Genomic DNA, 19027 nt, shown 5'->3' with positions numbered 1-19027 from the left:
GAATAGTTGGAGCCTTTATAGTGGACACAAGTAGGCCTATTTACTTGAGATGAATAGTTGGAGCCATTATAGTGAACACAAGTAGGTCTATATATTTGAGATGAATAGTTGAGCTTTTATAGTGAACACAAGTAGGCCTATATACTTGAGATGAATAGTTGGAGCCTTTATAGCGGACACAAGTAGGTCTATATACTTGAGATGAATAGTTGGAGCCTTTATAGTTGACACAAGTAGGCCTATATACTTGAGATGAATAGTTGAGCTTTTATAGTGAACACAAGTAGGTCTATATACTTGAGAAGAATAGTTGGAGCCTTTATAGTGGACACAAGTAGACCTATATACTTGAGATGAATAGTTGGAGCCATTATAGTGAACACAAGTAGGTCTATATATTTGAGATGAATAGTTGAGCTTTTATAGTGAACACAAGTAGGTCTATATACTTGAGATGAATAGTTGGAGCCTTTATAGTGAACACAAGTAGGTCTATATACTTGAGATGAATAGTTGGAGCCATTATAGTGAACACAAGTAGGTCTATATATTTGAGATGAATGGTTGAGCTTTTATAGTGAACACAAGTAGGCCTATATACTTGAGATGAATAGTTGGAGCCTTTATAGCGGACACAAGTAGGTCTATACACTTGAGATGAATAGTTGAGCTGTTATAGTGAACACAAGTAGGCCTATATACTTGAGATGAATAGTTGAGCCTTTATAGCGGACACAAGTAGGTCTATATACTTGAGATGACTAGTTGGAGTCTTTATAGTGAACACAAGTAGGCCTATATACTTGAGATGAATAGTTGGAGCCTTTATAGTTGACAGAAGTAGGCCTATATACTTGAGATGAATAGTTGGAGCCTTTATAGTGGACACAAGTAGGCCTATATACTTGAGATGAATAGTTGGAGCCTTTATAGTGGACACAAGTAGGCCTATATACTTGAGATGAATAGTTGGAGCCTTTATAGTGGACACAAGTAGGCCTATATACTTGAGATGAATAGTTGGAGCCTTTATAGTGGACACAAGTAGGTCTATATACTTGAGATGAATAGTTGGAGCCTTTATAGTGAACACAAGTAGGTCTATATACTTGAGATGAATAGTTGGAGCCTTTATAGTGAACACAAGTAGGTCTATATACTTGAGATGAATAGTTGGAGCCTTTATAGCGGACACAAGTAGGCCTATATACTTGAGATGAATAGTTGGAGCCTTTATAGTGGACACAAGTAGGCCTATATACTTGAGATGAATAGTTGGAGCCTTTATAGTGGACACAAGTAGGCCTATATACTTGGGATGAATAATTGTTTTACATCAATACAATACTTATTTGAGAGCACATATGTATCAGTTATAAAAAACAACTATTCATGCAATCCAAAAATACTTCACTATATGCTAGAATTATTATATATGTAGACTAGCTGCATTACCCGTGTTCGGGCACAGATTTACATAAAGCAATAGTTTTGTTGAGAGCTGTCTTTCATATTGTAAAACAACTCCAGATCTGCTATCTACTAAACTTTTTGTGCTGATCAGACTGCATACACATATGCAATCATACATGTCAATAATGTTAGAGAGCCCAATGGAAATTTGCAATGTGTTTTACAGCTAGTCTACAATGCATCAGTCTTGAACCACTCAAATCGGAGTTTTCCTAATTTTGTACACAGAACCGATAATGAAATTGAGATTGCTAGGCAAACTGAAGTTCTTCAAACTGGCAGTATTGAAAAGATTTACACATTTTAAGAAATTCTAGAAAATATTTTGCTATTGCACTGCTAAGCTATTGCCAGCATTTATTGAATTGAGAATTCTACATGCTTAAAGAATAGAGAAAGCATAATATTATTGTTTTATTATTTATCTTGAGGTGTTAACTGATGTTCTAAAAAAAGAATCAAGGGGAATGACCAACCAGAAGCTGAGATATAGCCAGCCAAACACAGGTCTACCAAAAAACATAAGTGTCTTGGTAATCATCATATTAGCATCAATATATGACGTATGAAATCGACCTGTGTGCCATTGGTCAATTAAGCCAACTAATGCGCTCTCCTATAACAATCACGGCGTTTTAATTGGTTTAATCACTGGAAGTATAGAACAATCAAATTGGGTCTAACAATCATTGCTCTGAGAATTCCGAACCAGTCCCTCTGACGTGTAGATTAGTTTTAGCATGAAATAATTACACGCATCTATTATTTCGCAACATTCCGCTATCTTGCTAGTTCAGCTTAGTTTTGTTGTTCTCCCACTTAGTTTCCCTATTCAGACTCATCTTTAGCGCTGTTCAGATTTTTTTAACTATAGCTAATAGATGGAATCAATTAAATCAATCATCAATCTCGGTTATCATTTGGAATTTTCTACAAATTATATTAGTTACATCATTTATTCTATACACAGTTATATTATTATTCTGTATAATATGCATTATGATTATTATATTAATCATAAAACACAATCATAGATAAGATAATAGATAAATCAAATCAAAAGTTATCGTTTTCTTTTCTTACAGCAAGAGCAGCACGGTCAAGTTATTCTTTTTAAAATTATGGCTGTAGTGAACTTACAGTCTGTTACTAGTGACGATAATCATGAAAATCAACTGAATGCTGCAGTAGGTACACAGTAGAAAGATGATGAATGAACAAAAATTCACATTCCTATTTCTTATTCTAAACAAACTGCAAATCGCAGATATCGCATAATATAGACTATACACGTGTCGTTCGTTGAACAGAGGATCTTCGGAGCATATCCGTGGAGATCGAGTTAAAATTTGAAGCACAATAGTCAAAATCTGCTCTTCTGTTTTGAAAAATCATGGCGAGGGGTTGTGGGCAACTGCCTTTACCACACAATGTTTGCTTGATTTTCCTGAGAAACCAGAGCTAGTCTGTAAATTCTTTACTAACGCGAGAAGCGTTTCACATCTCGTAGCCAAAACAATCATTATATGTAACGGCGGAAAGGGTGCGCAACTCCGGCAGATGTCCAATAAGTCGATTTCATATGTCACAATTCTCGGGATTTCCGAAGGGTTTTCCTTCGATTCGTTATTAGGTAGACCTGTGTTTGACTGGCTACATCTCAGCTTCTGGTGGGTCAATCTCCTTGATTCTTTTTTAGAACATCAGTCAACACCACCTCAAGATAACTAATAAAGCATAATAATATTATGCTTTCTCTATTCTTTAAAACACTAATCATGACTCACCAGTTCTTCATCTATCGTCTGTGTTTTGACATGGTATATACAAACAGTGCAGCAGTAATGTGGTTGTGTTGATAAAATTTATTATCAAGAAAATCTACTATATAAACTACATACATGCCTTATGTTGGAAAGGCGGCACCTCTCGCCTTTCCAACATAAGGCATTACATCTGGAACATTTTTGGACACTCGTCCCATAGAAAAATTCGGCCCTATATCGTGTTGCAGGACTGTAGTCAAGTGCAAAGTTTTCTGCCCATACACGGCGCCTGGTAGCAGCTGCTGTAATTAGTGCATCTTGCTGTTGTCGCCGTTTCATCTGCTCTGAAAATTCAGCTTGCCGAGAAGCTGCTGTAGCTAGTGCAGCATGTTCTTGTCGCGCTGCATCTGCTCGGAGGTTTCTGCACGTCTGGCCGCTGTAGCGGCTGCTCTGAGCCATTTGAGTCGCTGCTGGGTCGGCTCAGCAGTCTCTGCACTTCTTGCAGCGGCAGCATCTATTCTGGCTTGCTCTCAATGTACCTGTGTTTGTTCAGCGGTTTCTGCTCTTCTAGCAGCTGCTATTCTGTTTCGTTGTAGGCATAGCTGTGTTTGCTCTGCAGTTTCTGCACTTGTAGCAGATGTAGTAGCTAATGTTTCATTGTAGACGTAGCTGTTTGCTCCGTAGTTTCTGCACTTCTAGTAGCTGCAGTAGCAGTTCTGTTTCGTTGTGGGCGTAGCTGTGTTTGCTCTGCAGTTTCTGCTCGTCTAGCTGCTGCTTTGCGAATTCGGTCTTTTTCTCTAAGGGAATCAATTTGTTCTTGCATTTGTGCAGTAGGCTTTTTGGGAATCGTTGTACAGCTTCAAGCGTTTCTAAAAGTGAATGAGATGGTGTGCTTTTTTGTAATATACACAGATCGCTTTCTTCTCACCGTCGCCTATCGCAACGCTTGGAGTGCCCGTGCAAGTTCTGTAGTACTTGTAGCTGAAAAAAAAGGAAAAGTAAGTCAGCTGCGGAAGGAAATGAACATGTTTACTATCACAAAATGTGGCAAATCCAACGTTTTCAACCCTTTCACTGAAGTAGACTCATTCATGCGTTTTCTATGGTCAACTGCCGTAGACACATTTTTGAGACTTTCCCAGCAATTGCTAGTAACTGAATTTTATTATTCGTTGATAACATAACCAACGATCTTTAAGACTTTTATAATAGTGACAGTGTTGTCCAAAGATTTCTCTATAAAATTAGCCTAAAATTTAATTTTAAATCTTTGTTTGAGAATTTCTAACTTAAAAACAGCCATTTTTGTGTGAGTTTTGAAAAAGCCACCGAGTTAGAAAACAATTACTTATGTTGATGACATTATAGTCGATTCAGATTTTTGTGATTACACAGATAATTAAAATGCACAAAGTAGGTTTATAGATACAATGGGTTTTTTGCAGAGCAGTGCTTGTTAACATGTTGGCAAAATAAAATATATAACCAAAACAAACGTTCTAGATAGAGTTTCACATTGAAAAAATATTGTATACATATGAAACAATATCGGCAAAATGGCTGGCAGTAGGCCGATAGCTAAATTTGTAAATGAACGCAAGTGAAAGGGTTATGTATTGGAAGTGTGGCAATTCATAGACAATACAACATTGAATAAGTACTTACCTTTTTGATGTGGAAATTTAGTAGGTGAGAACTGCGTTTTTTCCACTGGCCGCAAGAAATAAACGTTCACGTGACGTTCTTGGTACACGTTGGCAGTAAATATTAATTACATGTAAATTACTACTCATTAATTTATTTTATTTAATGAGTAGTGCATTTGTATAGCTGTATAGACACCTTTGTATAGGCCGCAGAACTCAGAACGGTGCTTTTTAACAGGGCAGCAACTTTGCTGTTTAAAACGGAACAGTGTCGTTGGGCACCATAAAGAGGCGCGCTAACCAGAGATCAAGGGAATTCTGTGTAAAAATGAAGAATAGATTATGTATAGAGGCACAATAACCGGAGATTCCCGTTAATGCGCCCTAGATACCTAGTAGCGGCTAATAGTCCGAAAAGTACGGTACTCTATAAGGCGGACACACACATACACAGACAACGATTGCCGTTTATATAGTAGATAAAAGGTTATGAATAACATTGCACAACGATATTTCAGTTAGGAAGATTCATTCTTCCATCAAGGCATATATGGTAACTTAACTATGATTACATGATTATAAACTCCAATACTATGTATAGTACTACATGTATTGATATCGATATTCACACATACCCACATTCATATCTATATGCATAGCCACATGCACACCTACACGCTCAAACACCTACACATACCCACCAAAACACCTACATACCAACCCCACACACCGATCCCAATTAAACCGCATGCCTATTTACACAACCATGCACGTACCCACACGCATGGTGCAAACACTATCCACCCACAAATCTACCCATTTACATATAGCCACACCAACACACCAAACTCCTATACCCACAACTAACTCCTTCACCCACACCAAACTCCTCGATCCACACCCAACTCCTCGATCCCCACCCAACTCCTCGATCCACACCCAACTCCTCGATCCACACCCAACTCCTCGATCCACACTCTACACCCACCTCCCACACCCACCTCCCATACCCACACTCGCCTCCTACACTCACACCTGTCTCCCAACCCACATCCTACCTGCACCCACCTCCTATACCCACACCCATCTACTTTACCCACATCCTCCACCTACACTCACTTTCCACACCCATCTCTACAACCACCTCCATCCCACCATGTTACAATTCACTACTCCAACTTTATGGGTATTTATTTCATAGTAGCTTAAATGATGGGTGGCAATGACCCAATTCTCAAATAAACCCTGCTATCATTTGTAATATCGAGTTAATGTTTGAGAGCATATACATTTCAAGATACAAGTGAAAGTGAAACAGCATCCACCAATACGCACATAGTATAAAAACAATGCGGGTATTCACCTTATCCAAATCTGTTTTAGCAGCAGCATTGTCGTAAGTGAAGCGGCAAGACATGCTCTTCGTGCCGGTGCTTGTTTGGACTGCAGCCACATTGTTTTGGCCACTAATTGGCCCGCTTGCCACGAATGCGCTACCAGCTGACTTACTAGCAGCAAAGAACTGCTCCACCTTGCTTTCTCGCTGATCATCTGCTGTGCATGCTATGACACTGACATCAGTCTGAAAAAAGGAGCTGGCTGAGGTGGCTGCGAGTGAATTTGATAGCACATATTTATGCAAAATGAAGGCAAGATGTAGCTATAATACTGCAGAGACAAGTCTGATAAATATAGAGGCGCATGGACATGAACATGCATGTATGCATAGTAATTTACTGGATAAAATAGCAATTAAAACGTACAACATACAAACCAATGCTATCGATATTAACTGTAGCCAATAACACAACTAACCATGGTTGCGGTGGGGGCAAGACCAAGTGCCAAATATCCTTGTGAATCTGTTAGCGTACCAAACATTTCAAACTCAACTGTAGTATCAGTTAATTTTTTCCAGGTCACCAGGAAGCCGCATGTACCATCCGCCTAAAAACATTAGAACGTCCTGCTCACAACCAACACTACTACCTATAGCTCATGCCACTCCCACCTATACTCCTTGCAATGCACCTTACACCTAAATTTAGTACTTTAGTACGTAAATTTAGTAAGTTAGTCACATTGAGGACTTTAAGGAGTCTGCTTATGATAAGTGTTTTAATTTCCAACATGGTGGTGAGCTGTTTCATGGGTAACAGGCAGAAAAAGTATACAAGTCCATTATAAAATTCAGCAACTACTCACATGGACAGTGATAACGAAAGTTCTTGGGAATGAGGAATCTTTTTGCGCATCTTACAAAGATCCATTCATATATACTTGATATAAGTTTAATCCCGACACATTCTGATTAAAACCCAAATACAAACCAAGCAGAGTAAATGCTATGTTGACCGCACAAACAAGCTGAACTAGGGATGATCAAGACATGATACAAATGTAGTGGTATCATTAAATATATATACATGTATATACTGATGAAGAAAAAAGTTGCAGTTCACTAGAAGAGAGTGCTAAATATCAGAATAGAGCATTTATATATATATATATAAGCATTTATATACCGTAAGTCCTCATGCTCAAGCCGCGCGGCTTGTGCTCACAAACAGATGACTCATGAAGGAAAAAAGAACCCTCCATCAAGCCGTCTGTGGTATCTAGCCGCCCTTACCAACAAGCCGCTATGCCCACAGACCCCGGCTAACGACTGAGGTTTTGTTGTCCTTGACCCCTTCGAGAGCAAGAGTGTTGAGATGGGTTTCGCTACACCACCCTATTCAGTATTCGTAACTTATATGTCTGCCTATTTGCATGGTGCATCAGGATGCTGGTGAGCCAACTTTTTAGTATTAGTGACTTATATGTCTGCCTATTTGCATGGTGCATCAGGATGATGGTGAGCCCACTTTTTAGTATTAGTGACTTATATGTCTGCCTATTTGCATGGTGCATCAGGATGCTGGTGAGCCCACTTTTTAGTATTAGTGACTTATATGTCTGCCTCTTTGCATGGTGCATCAGGATGATGGTGAGCCCACCTTTCAGTATTAGTGACTTATATGTCTGCCTATTTGCATGGTGCATCAGGATGCTGGTGAGCCAACTTTTCAGTATTAGTAACTTATATGTCTGCCTCTTTGTATGGTGCATCAGGACGCTTATGAGCCCACTTTTCAATATTAGTAACTTGTATGCTTTAATTTGATGAATTCTTATATTTTTTGTATTCAGAAGCCATATAAAATTATAACGTGCAAACAAAATGTAACTTAGTCCCGTAGAGCTACTAGAAATATCATACAAGGTTCGAATGAAAACCATTGACATAAAACGGCCCTATGAAATATCTGAGCCCATTTTTTCTTGGTGTGATCGATACTGTTGATGAGGCGAAATATAAATACGAGCTTGCTGGTTTCTTCAATACCTAGCCGGTCTCATATTTTTGAATGAATGAAACCAAAGATGGAAAATACTCTTTTGATGCTTACACTTGAGGTGATTGCAGTAAAGAGTTTAATGTCGTAATTCTATTTATTGAACTTCAAAGGCCCCTCTGTAGCATTGTGCTACATAAACATTCAATTATTTCCATCACATTTGCTAATTCATGACAGAAGATTTTTGCAGGTTTGCTGCATACACATCAAAACAAGATCTTTTGCCAAGAAACACTAATTTTGCAAAATTATGACACAAATCAAAAACAAAAAACTCGTGACGATTCCCCAAAATAATCATGATTAAAATAACGATTTAAATCTGCAATTCGAATCATTTTATTTTTTGTGCCAGCCCTGTAAAAGGATCAACAGAGATTAAGAAATTTTCATGACATTTTCAATGCAAAATAATTGGACATAAAAAGATTTCAATCACTTAGCAAAGTTAAAGCAATTTCACGAGTGACATACCATTGGATAAAGTTTGAAAAGTTCTGTCAGTCTTATCCTTAATTGATGTTAAAACTATTTATAGTCAATTGGAAGGAGTAAGAGTACTGAAGGAACAACTTGAAGTGAGTTTAGAGCACTATGATGATCACTCTAATTCTATCATAGCTACCTGACAATCACTGTAACATCCTTTAGTGTTGCCACATCCAGTGTAGCTCACACTAGGATTAAGGGCAGGAGGGTCTGTGACTCCACCCGCATTAGGTAGGGCAGTTGTCGGTTGGGCGCTCACTCCATCCCATACCGGAGTCGATGGTAGCTTTATCCAAAATCGGGAGTATTCCTTCACAAATGTTGCACTGCAGCAGGAAATGTGTAGATTGTGAATAGCAGTGGTCAAAGTTTAACCTTTAAACTTTATATCATATGACAGAAACATAAAACTCCTCGAAACAACATAGTGTGATCCAATGACTATGTTTGCACCACACGGACCGGACCGAGTGAAATCTAGTGACAGTGTCTGTGATACATGATGCACCAAGGAACATCTAGTGATAGTGTATGTGCTACCTGGAACAAGTGAGATCTAGTGACAGTGTACATGCTACATAGAACAAGTGAGATCTAGTGACAGTGTACATGCTACATGGAACAAGTGAGATCTAGTGACAACGGCTACCTGTTTTTCCTGTTCTGATGAGTGAAACTGTCTATCACAAATCGTATATAAGCGGTAAAACAACAATGACTAGAGACAAATGAGCAACTAGCGATACTATATTGTTCCGAGTAACTTGATAGCAATTGATAGATCACCGGTCTGTCTAGTATTGTTGCATTTCTATGCTTCAAAGATTGATGCTTCATAGCATAGTCGATGTAAGGAAACGTAGTCGATGTATGAAAATGTAAAACTACGCAGTACTGAGTCGTTTAATGAAGCTTTATGACGATAAACAACAGAAAAAAATTAACGATGAGGTGAAATGAAGTGTGACCAGCAGTTTCTCATTTGTGTACCTACTTTGGTTTTAGCCTATCGATCAATCGCAATTTACGAAAGTTTTTGGCAGATGATCTTCTCTGTGTGTAAAAAAGCCATTCTTTATTCAAAAGAATAACAACTTTGATAAAGGAGATGTAGTGTATAGTGTATATTTGTATGGAACAAAAATGAGTGTCACCACAGACACAGATTTTGAGACGGACATAAGAAAAGCAGGAAGGAAAAATCATCTTTGAGGAAAAGAATGACAAACTTACTAGAATATAAGATTACCAGCAAGACTGCTGGGGGCATTCCATTTCAGCTCAATCTTGTCATGGTTGGATTCCTTAAAAGCTATAGTGTGAGTCATTCCCTAAAATATATAAATAATAACGAAGTGTTTGATGAAAAAAAAGACAAGCGGCGTCTCTATATTGTCTGATGAGTGCAGATGCCTAAAACAAATTGGAGCACAGATCAACATAAATTCTAGATTAAACCTAAACTTTTTTGCTGGCATGTGTATCCATGCACATCGCATCCAAGTTGTGACCAATCGGCTGTGGATCTCGATGATCCAAAATGACTATGGAAATGGATGTCTGTGCCAAACTGTTAAACTTCTATATACCGCAGATTCTAGCATATAAGCAAAGTTTAGAATGCAAAACAAGTTACCAAACTAAGGGATAAGCTTATCACATAGGTATAACTCTGATCGCACTCAAAAGAATTGACACTATGCTAACTTAATCCCAACAACTACAACTCAAGCCATACTAGGCATGTGGCTGCTAGCCTGTTAGCCTACTTACCTTTTGCTGTGATAGGTGTTTACATTGGGTCACGATTTGAGGGATGGCTTACATGCTAATTTTGATGGAATTCTCCGTTTTTCTCGGGTTGGTTTATATGCGAGGTAGGCTTGTATGCAGGAGAATCTATGGTAACACTATGGTATCTATGGTATCTAACAGCATCTATGGTATGCTGACTAACTATCCTTTTGAATCTGATAACTTATAGGTGTAAAAAGATCTGTCTTTCCTGTTTAATTTAAGGATTTTCCAAATCTTATGGTTTCTAACAAGTGTATAACTAAATTCAGCTCTGAAAATTATAAAAAATTCAAATTCTTTGAATTGAGTTTAACTACAAATTAGCCAACAGACAGTTACAATAGTTATTCAGGATGAGTTTTTGATGATGTTGAGAAACTAGATGAATACCCGGCGTTGCATGGGTAATCAAATAATTACTACCAGTAAAACAATTTGATAACTTAAGCCTGGTTCCCATATCGACTGCAAGACTCCGACGGTAACTTGCGCAGCAAAACGTTTGCGACGTTAGGCTCGGCGGCATATGTTCACATACAAGCTGCATCCCTAAACATAATCACATAATCAAATAAAATGTTTGCTCGCCATGCCGTTTCTATAATGGTGACCTTCACCCGTACAGTGCATCTCGAAAAGGTTTTGCATGCGGCCTTTTGAGAAATTTGAACAGCGCTAAACTATCGCGATGCCGCTGGCAACTACCGGCGATACCCGGCACGTAGGTTCCCATTTCACCACTAATAGCCTGCGGTGCTGTCGCCGGTGCTTTGCGACGTATATGGGAACCAGGCTTTAGCTAGCTATAATTAACTTATAAGCTAGTAAACTAACTGACTGCAGTACAAGAGGATCGGTAAGTTATGGCAAGTATCAGTAAGTGATCTTCAAACATGCTAGTAGTAACCAACAATATTTTCGCGAGCACTTCAAGCGCGTGTACTTTAACCGGTGTAATGAGTATGGTCACAATTACTCCATTGTATAGCAATGTGGTGGCTTAGCCTAGTAGTAGGCATGTCTTTGCACACCCAGGAGGTTCGGAGTTCAAATCTTGCGCGAAACCTTTTTACTGGTGAAGCAAACGCCGCCTATATTTTGCACTCGCCTACGGGTGGAGCGACACTAATCCTTCATATTTCAAGGAATATGCTATAACTCTCCTCCAACTTGCAGATCTTTAAATAAATATGCATTGGGAAAATGAGTAATGTCTCTACCAGTTGATATCTATTGACTGCAATTAACCTTGGATGATGACATAGCCTGCGTTGCAATTTGTAGAAGCTTTCAAGTTTTTGTATTTTATTCTGAATTTGAAGACATATTTTCATTTTATAACTATTTTTAACAATTTTGTATACAAGCTCATTGCAGTCAGTCATTGATATGTTTGCTACAGTTTGCAGCCAACTGGCTTTTAATGTGCAATAGAACAGGAGTTATGAGTGTTGATTCATGAAAGCCGAGTTTAAATAACAGCAATGCTGTAAAATAATATGCTTTAAATCTGCTACAAATATATATTCAGGAACAAGTGACACAAACAAACCATGTTTATAATATATACAGAGACAAAAATTGACATTTTTGACACAAACATACTTATATAGTTTGCTCGGACAGTTGCGTCCGAATTGTTACTTTCGTTGCTATTCAATTTTTCAACCATTCACCTAAAGTGGCAGTCAAATAGAGTTGGCGTTCAAATAGAGGTGAGGTGGCACTCAAATAGAGGTTTTACAGTAGATGTACTTTACTATGAGGTAATGAATGGTAATCGAAGTGAACGAATGAACCAACTGAAGGAGGGACTGGTATAACAGCAACTGAAGAAGGGACTGGTATAACAGCAACTGAAGGAGGGACTGGTATAACAGCAACTGAAGGAGGGACTGGTATAACAGCAACAGCAACTGAAGGAGGGACTGGTAAACAGCCTGAAAACAAATGTTCCTACTGAGGATATAAAGACTGGCTTACTTTATCATCAGTACACAAGGGCTTTACTAAGTTTGCCTGCGTGCTGTTTAGAGCTTCAAATGAGCCAACTGGGCTTCCTTGCGAGTTATCAGCTGGTAAAGCCATCACCAGGAATCCCTTGAAGCTTTCACTTCCTTGTAGTGTAACTATAAGCAGAATGATCAACTTGGTATATAACCGTATTACCACTGTAGATGCTATAGCCAAGCGTGGAACGATGGTAACATAACTTACTAAGATAGCTAGTGAATTGATTCACCAATTTCCTTGAAAATTGTTGCAGATGTTTCCTTCTAGGCAGTTTGGCGAATAATACATTATCTTTATATTGACTGCAACCAAGAATAAGCTTTTTTTAATAGCTATTCGTCTAATGTCAGCATCCAGTTTGACACAATGTCTTTCCTTTCAAACAGATCTCTTCATGAATTAATGTAAAGCTTGATGCGATGAAATCGATAGCTGACAGTGACCTTACGCCTTACATTCGGCTGCCGGAGTCGGCGTGCCACAGTCGGCATACTCGAGTATCATGGAAAGCAGTGAGACAATGTTTTCTCATTATTCCTGACTCCTTTTAGCAAAACTCACTCAGTAGACTTTTAACTCCCTCGAGAATGAGAGTGATTATTTTTCTCAGTTTCAGCTGGCTTGCAATTGTTTATTAAATGTTTGTAACCAGTATTCGAAATAGGGGGTACGCAGGGATGCGGCGTATCCCTAAGAAGAAATTATAGGGGTACTCTCTGGAAAGCGTATCCCCTAACATTAGCTTGCTCATATACTATTAAAATGCGATAAAATCGCTATGAAGTCAACAAATATTCACATAACTTTTCAATCTTTTAGCCCGAGTGTCTCTCAAACCGAAAACAGTAAGCACTATCTAAGGGATGAAAGGGGTGGCACCGCGTCCGCGCTACCAATCATTGAGCAAGTTCCTCGCATCAACGGATCAACTATGCTACTTTGTGGAAAGCTTCAATTCCTTATATTTTTCTTCAAGCAACACAATCAACGGGCGTCTTTGTCATCTACCCGCGCTACCAATCATTGAGTAAGTTTCTCGCGCCAACGGATCAACTATGCTACATTGTGAAAAGCACGAATTCCTTCAACTTTTCTTCAAGCCACACAATCAACGGGCTTCCTTGCCAGTTGTCACCTGTCCAAAGACATGTGGCAGAATTATGGCTGAATTGGTAAAGCATCTGAGATCCTAGAAGGATGGTCTGAGATCAAATCTTCAGCGATACGGGTTCTTTATATCCAAGATATTAATAGCTATAGCTGGACAATCACAACTGATGAATACATACACACAAACTTTAATAAATATAAATATAACGATGTTGTATGAAAGCTCATTGTGCTGATTGATATGTTTGCTACAGTTTGCAGCAATAACTTGCTTTTTAAGCGCAATAGAAGGTGAGTTATGAGCTTTGACCTATCGCACGCCCAGTTTAGATAACGATCTTGTTATCAAATTATAAGCTAAAAAATCTGAAATTTTATAAGCTACATAATAATAATAATCTATTAACTGCTACCAATATATATTCAAAAACACGTCAAGTGACATAAAAAACAATGTTTATAGTACATGCAAAAATAAAAACTTCAAATATACAGCCACATATACAGCTAGTAAATTCATGCTAAGCATAAATACCGATGATAAAATACTAATACAGACCGTATCGTAATTACTCAAGTCAATAATTAGTTGTTATTTAACAGTTTTCTAAAATATGAGCACTAAAAATCTGTTTAGATTCCGATGCATCTTTTACGCGATTTTTTTGGGTCGGGCGCCAAATTGTTTGAATAAAGAGATGGTCGAGCACCGAGGTTCCATTGTACAAGAACATAACAGCTATACCAGTATGCCTGTAATATAACAGCTATACCAGTATGCCTGTAATCCAGTAGCAAAAGCGTTATCTACCTTTAAATTATGAAGTTTCAGAAGAGTGCATAGTCATACAGTCATAATGTCTAGGAGAGATGTGGAGGAAAGAATTCAATAACTTACCGACTATTGAACCACCGGCAGAATACTGATCAGCGCTAAGCGTGATCCCGTATGGAGATTCCTGACCAGCTGCATTATTAGTTCCATGGCCGGGAGCCATATTTGCATTGGTACAAGAACCGTCTAAAGCTCCATCTGATGTAGCATGCACTCCCGCCAGCAGACAAGCCAAAAGCAATATTTGTAACATCCTTGCGCACCAGTCTACGCTAAAAATTATGGCCAAATTATCTTCGCACCATCGAGCTGAAAAAATTTTGCTTCTTGGTCATGAAGATTGCAAAAATCCTGTTTGTGTCACTGCAACATTACGCAAGAGCCTGAAGCGCATACGCATTTGCATACGCAAGTATGCAAATTTAGCCGTTATCACCTGTCTCAATAGTATTTTTCAAGCCTATCATGATTCAGCAGTTCTAATTCCTGACTAGCATGTGAATAAGCACACTGTTAGCTAGAAAACATTTATGCACAGTGGAAGGAAAATTACTACCACACAATATTCATCTACATCTAATATTTAGAGCACGCAGTCTTGAGGTTTATTAAGACAGGTCTCCTCAGAGACTTTTGACCTCACTCGTATAGGTAATTGAATGTAAGGACCTTATGGGATAATGTTATCCAAGATAAATTCTGATACTACATGTAGTGTTGTCATTGTCAGGCGATCCGGAGTATATACTGACCAACTGATAAACGAGATTGACCCAAAATAGTATCAATCTTAAGTATAGCCATTTGGCTGATAGCAATTTCAGATTCTTTAAGCTTACCCTTAGATCAATGTTATGATTTTTTTATTAATTAGCATGGCAAGAACGGTTTGTCTAGCACAGAATCTTAACTGTATTTGCATATATTAATCTAACAAGATGACTAACAATTACCGTTTCCAAGCTTCACTTGATGCATGCAAACATTTTTTTATAACTTTTATTTTTTGAAAAATGAATTCTACTGAAGGATCCTTCGACGAATGGAAACAGTAACCTTCTATAATTTCAAGTATCATACAAAAAACTTGGTTCAGTAATATCAAATACATGTTGCAACTTGTACAATGGCTATTCATATTAGTTTTCCACAACCAAAAATTTATATTAATGTTGTTGTAATTTAAACTAAAACCTTGGCAAAACAAATCACTAGAAGCATTTAATAAAAACAACTTTACAAAAGAGCTGTTGACATTGTGAATCCATCCTAATAAAACTGAATCAGTAGGCTAAATATTTTGTAAAATGCCTAAGACAGTCTATAAGTTTGTAAACCTAATTTCATTTTGACGTGATTGATCCATTGGAATTTTGCGACCTATGATGTTCTTCAACTGTAAGGAAACTCTCTGGCAGTTGGTTCACCAAAAAACAATTATTTATGCGGGGATATCAACAAAGCAAAAATATAGTAAATCAAAGACAACCTTCCCCAAACTTCAGCCGATGTAAATACAAATGTTTGTTACACTTCAAGATTTTTCCCATGTTATGTGTTCATTTATCCTAGTGAATAGCCTTTTATGTTGTTGTAAACAATCGTTTTGAAACAATTTCCTTGAGTGAAAATAAATATACTAGGTGTTTGAAGCATAAAATTAGGTGACTGCCAGCAATGATATACAGCCCCCACATGGGCTGTATATCATTGCTGCCAGATGCTTCATAAATACGTAGAATCGATCATAAAGTGCTATTAATTTGGAATGGTCACAACAAAATCGTTTCAAAATCCAACGCTATAGTTTATATATATGGTGAAGAGAGAGAGCAGCTCAAACACAATACGATAAATTTAACACTTATATTGTTATATTTATGCTTCAAAACAATGTATGTACATTTGTGATACTACTTGTATTAAAGGCAACACAACACACTTCCTAATTATGGAGTGCAGATTAAATGACGATCATAGCTTTTGGTCATCAAGTAATTTTAGAATAATATATAAACCTATAAAAGAGTTGCCCAACAGGTAGAACCAACACAAAACATTAAGAAAAGTAATTCATTTTTACAAAGAGTTGAAACGGTACTACACTTCAGCTGATCAAGACGCACAATATAAAAAATCTTATTAGCCAACCAGATCTTTACAGGTTTGTGATTTTTAGAGTTTAGGCCAGGTAATACGTAGCTGTGGTTTAAGTTAATAACTTATACATTGTTTTGAACATTATTGTGTGGGTATATACGAATCAGTTGAAAATGCCATACTCGTTGATTATTTGCATATTGGATTCGCTTCAACACAAGACTTCACTATATTTCTTAGCTACATGTATGTATTTTCGTTACCAAGATGAATACAATACAATCAGAATCGTACAATGATACTTGTACGAGTCTGATGGTCTCCACTTCCACCTACGGGTGGTTTAGGGACTCTATTTTAACTTGAACTTTCAGCTTGAACTTAAATACAAAAGTAACTGCAACTCAGACATTGGTTCCGTAAAATCAATCAATATATTACATAATTATTTGTTTTCATCGGCCAAACATCGGCCATCAACTAGTTTACAGTGGCATACAAAACACGAGAGAATAGTAACAGCAGCTAACGTACAATTAATTTACAGTTATTATAAACGGTCATGCATCAGCACCCTTAAAAGTCCACTCTGGAGTGCCGCAGGGCTCCGTTTTGGGGCCCACACTCTTTTTAATATATATTGACAATGTCGGATCAGTTTTAAAACACTCCACCATCAGACTGTTTGCTGATGACGCTCTTCTGTACAGTCGAATTGATGATCACCATGATTGCATAAATTTTCAGTCTGACCTCACTGCCTTGGAAAATTGGGCCTCTGAGTCCAAAATGATTTTTAATGTAACAAAGTGTCAAATTGTAAATTTTAATTTCACGTCAGACTCTGGCGTCCCAGCTGAGTACAACCTTTATAATACCAATCTGGAAGTTGTGGATAGCTTTAAATATTTGGGCGTGATTATTACAAATACATTGAGCTGGGACCACCATATAACATCGATTTGTACCAAAGCATTACAAACCTTGGGAATGATAAAACGGGTTCTTTTTAATGCTCCTAATAAAGTAAAGAAAATCGCATATTTGACTTTATGTAGACCCGCCTTGGAGTACGCTTGTGAGGTCTGGGACCCTTTTTTAGTCAAACACATATCTCAAATTGAATTTATACAAAGAAGAGCCGTGAGATTTATATGTAATTTGAAAGGAGTTGCTAGTGTAACGGAAGCTCGAGAGAATATCCAGTTGGAAGTTTTAGAGATCAGAAGAAAACGAGCAAGACTCAACCTTTTAATAAACAGTTTATCTAATAGCACGCACTCAGCGCTAATTGAAAGTTTTAATTTTTTAATGTCCCAACCACACCAGTATGACACCAGATCATCTCGGTCTAACGCTCCAAAGGCAATCGCCTGCAACACAAACACATATTTTAATAGCTTCATTCCACGAACTTCTCGGGATATTAGATTGGGAGATCATTAGAACAGGAAAGTTTTATTAATTGATGTTTTAAATTCACTTGTTCAAATAGATAAATTTTTATTCTTATACAATCTATGCAAACGGTCTCCACTTCCTCCTTTTGAGGTCTCGAGACTCTTTTTAATCAGAATCAGAATCAGAAAACCAACAATAACCTAGAACAGTATTGTTACCTAGATACATTGGGAAAACAGTCCCAACATCGACAAGTCCGAACCTAGACAAGTCCCAATCTCGACAGAGATTGGTCCGAATCTAGACAAAGGTTGGTCTGAATATCGACAAAGGCTGGTGCAGTTTTACAATAATTTAATCCTTTATTCTGGTGCTCTCACGCACTAATCTTCAACAAATAATAAATGTCTTTCGCAGTTCTATACTCACTTCAAAAAATAAAAATCAAAGTTACTCACTGATGTTTAGATTTCAAATAAATACATACTGCTAGCGTAACAGTCAACCATATTTATTATTGTTACTTCTTTTAGCATTCGTTCTACGTTTAGGTTGGGCAAAATATTGCTAGGCCTACAGAAGCTGGGGAGTGCTGCATCAAATTTTATATACCAATGCTGGTTAAGGAATAAAATTATCTGAGGCGCGCCACTTGTCTTTACTCTAATGTGTACTAATGAAGAAAAGGTAAGAGGTAAGTACCTCGTACAAATGTTAGGGTCATAGCGAATGCCAAACAGCAACAGCCTCAAATGCCAATGACATAGACGTTAATTGTATCCAAACAAAGAAAAACTAACTAAATGCTACGTTTTTATGTGAATAAAAATAGCCAGTTGATGACTTACAGTTATAAACTTACATTTGGTTGTTACTGATTTGTCAACAATTCGCACCAGAAAACAATTCCGAAATCGGTCTCTCAGCGCGACCCTCCTTGTACCCACTACACACAGATAACGTAGAGTTTTGTATTCACCCCGCAGTGTCAGTAAG

At 37.7% G+C, this 19027-nt stretch overlaps 1 protein-coding gene across 1 annotated transcript in view; it reads right to left on the bottom strand.

Moving 5' to 3' along the window:
• LOC137396735 (putative ferric-chelate reductase 1) overlaps positions 1–19027 on the bottom strand; it is a 35597-nt gene extending 16570 nt beyond the window's left edge. Inside the window, exons 1-7 of the mRNA XM_068083048.1 lie at positions 18894–19027; positions 14594–14802; positions 12556–12701; positions 10009–10106; positions 8912–9101; positions 6701–6832; positions 6249–6467 (exon numbers count right to left, since the gene is read on the bottom strand). Coding sequence (XP_067939149.1) covers positions 6249–6467; positions 6701–6832; positions 8912–9101; positions 10009–10106; positions 12556–12701; positions 14594–14783 — 975 coding nt within the window. The 5' untranslated portion in view covers positions 14784–14802; positions 18894–19027. The remainder of the gene's footprint in view (positions 1–6248; positions 6468–6700; positions 6833–8911; positions 9102–10008; positions 10107–12555; positions 12702–14593; positions 14803–18893) is intronic.

This window comes from Watersipora subatra, chromosome 1, assembly GCF_963576615.1.
Source record: "Watersipora subatra chromosome 1, tzWatSuba1.1, whole genome shotgun sequence".
NCBI classification, from domain to species: domain Eukaryota; kingdom Metazoa; phylum Bryozoa; class Gymnolaemata; order Cheilostomatida; family Watersiporidae; genus Watersipora; species Watersipora subatra.
Note: the sequence above shows the minus strand (reverse complement) of the source record. Positions and strands in the feature narration are given on the sequence as shown.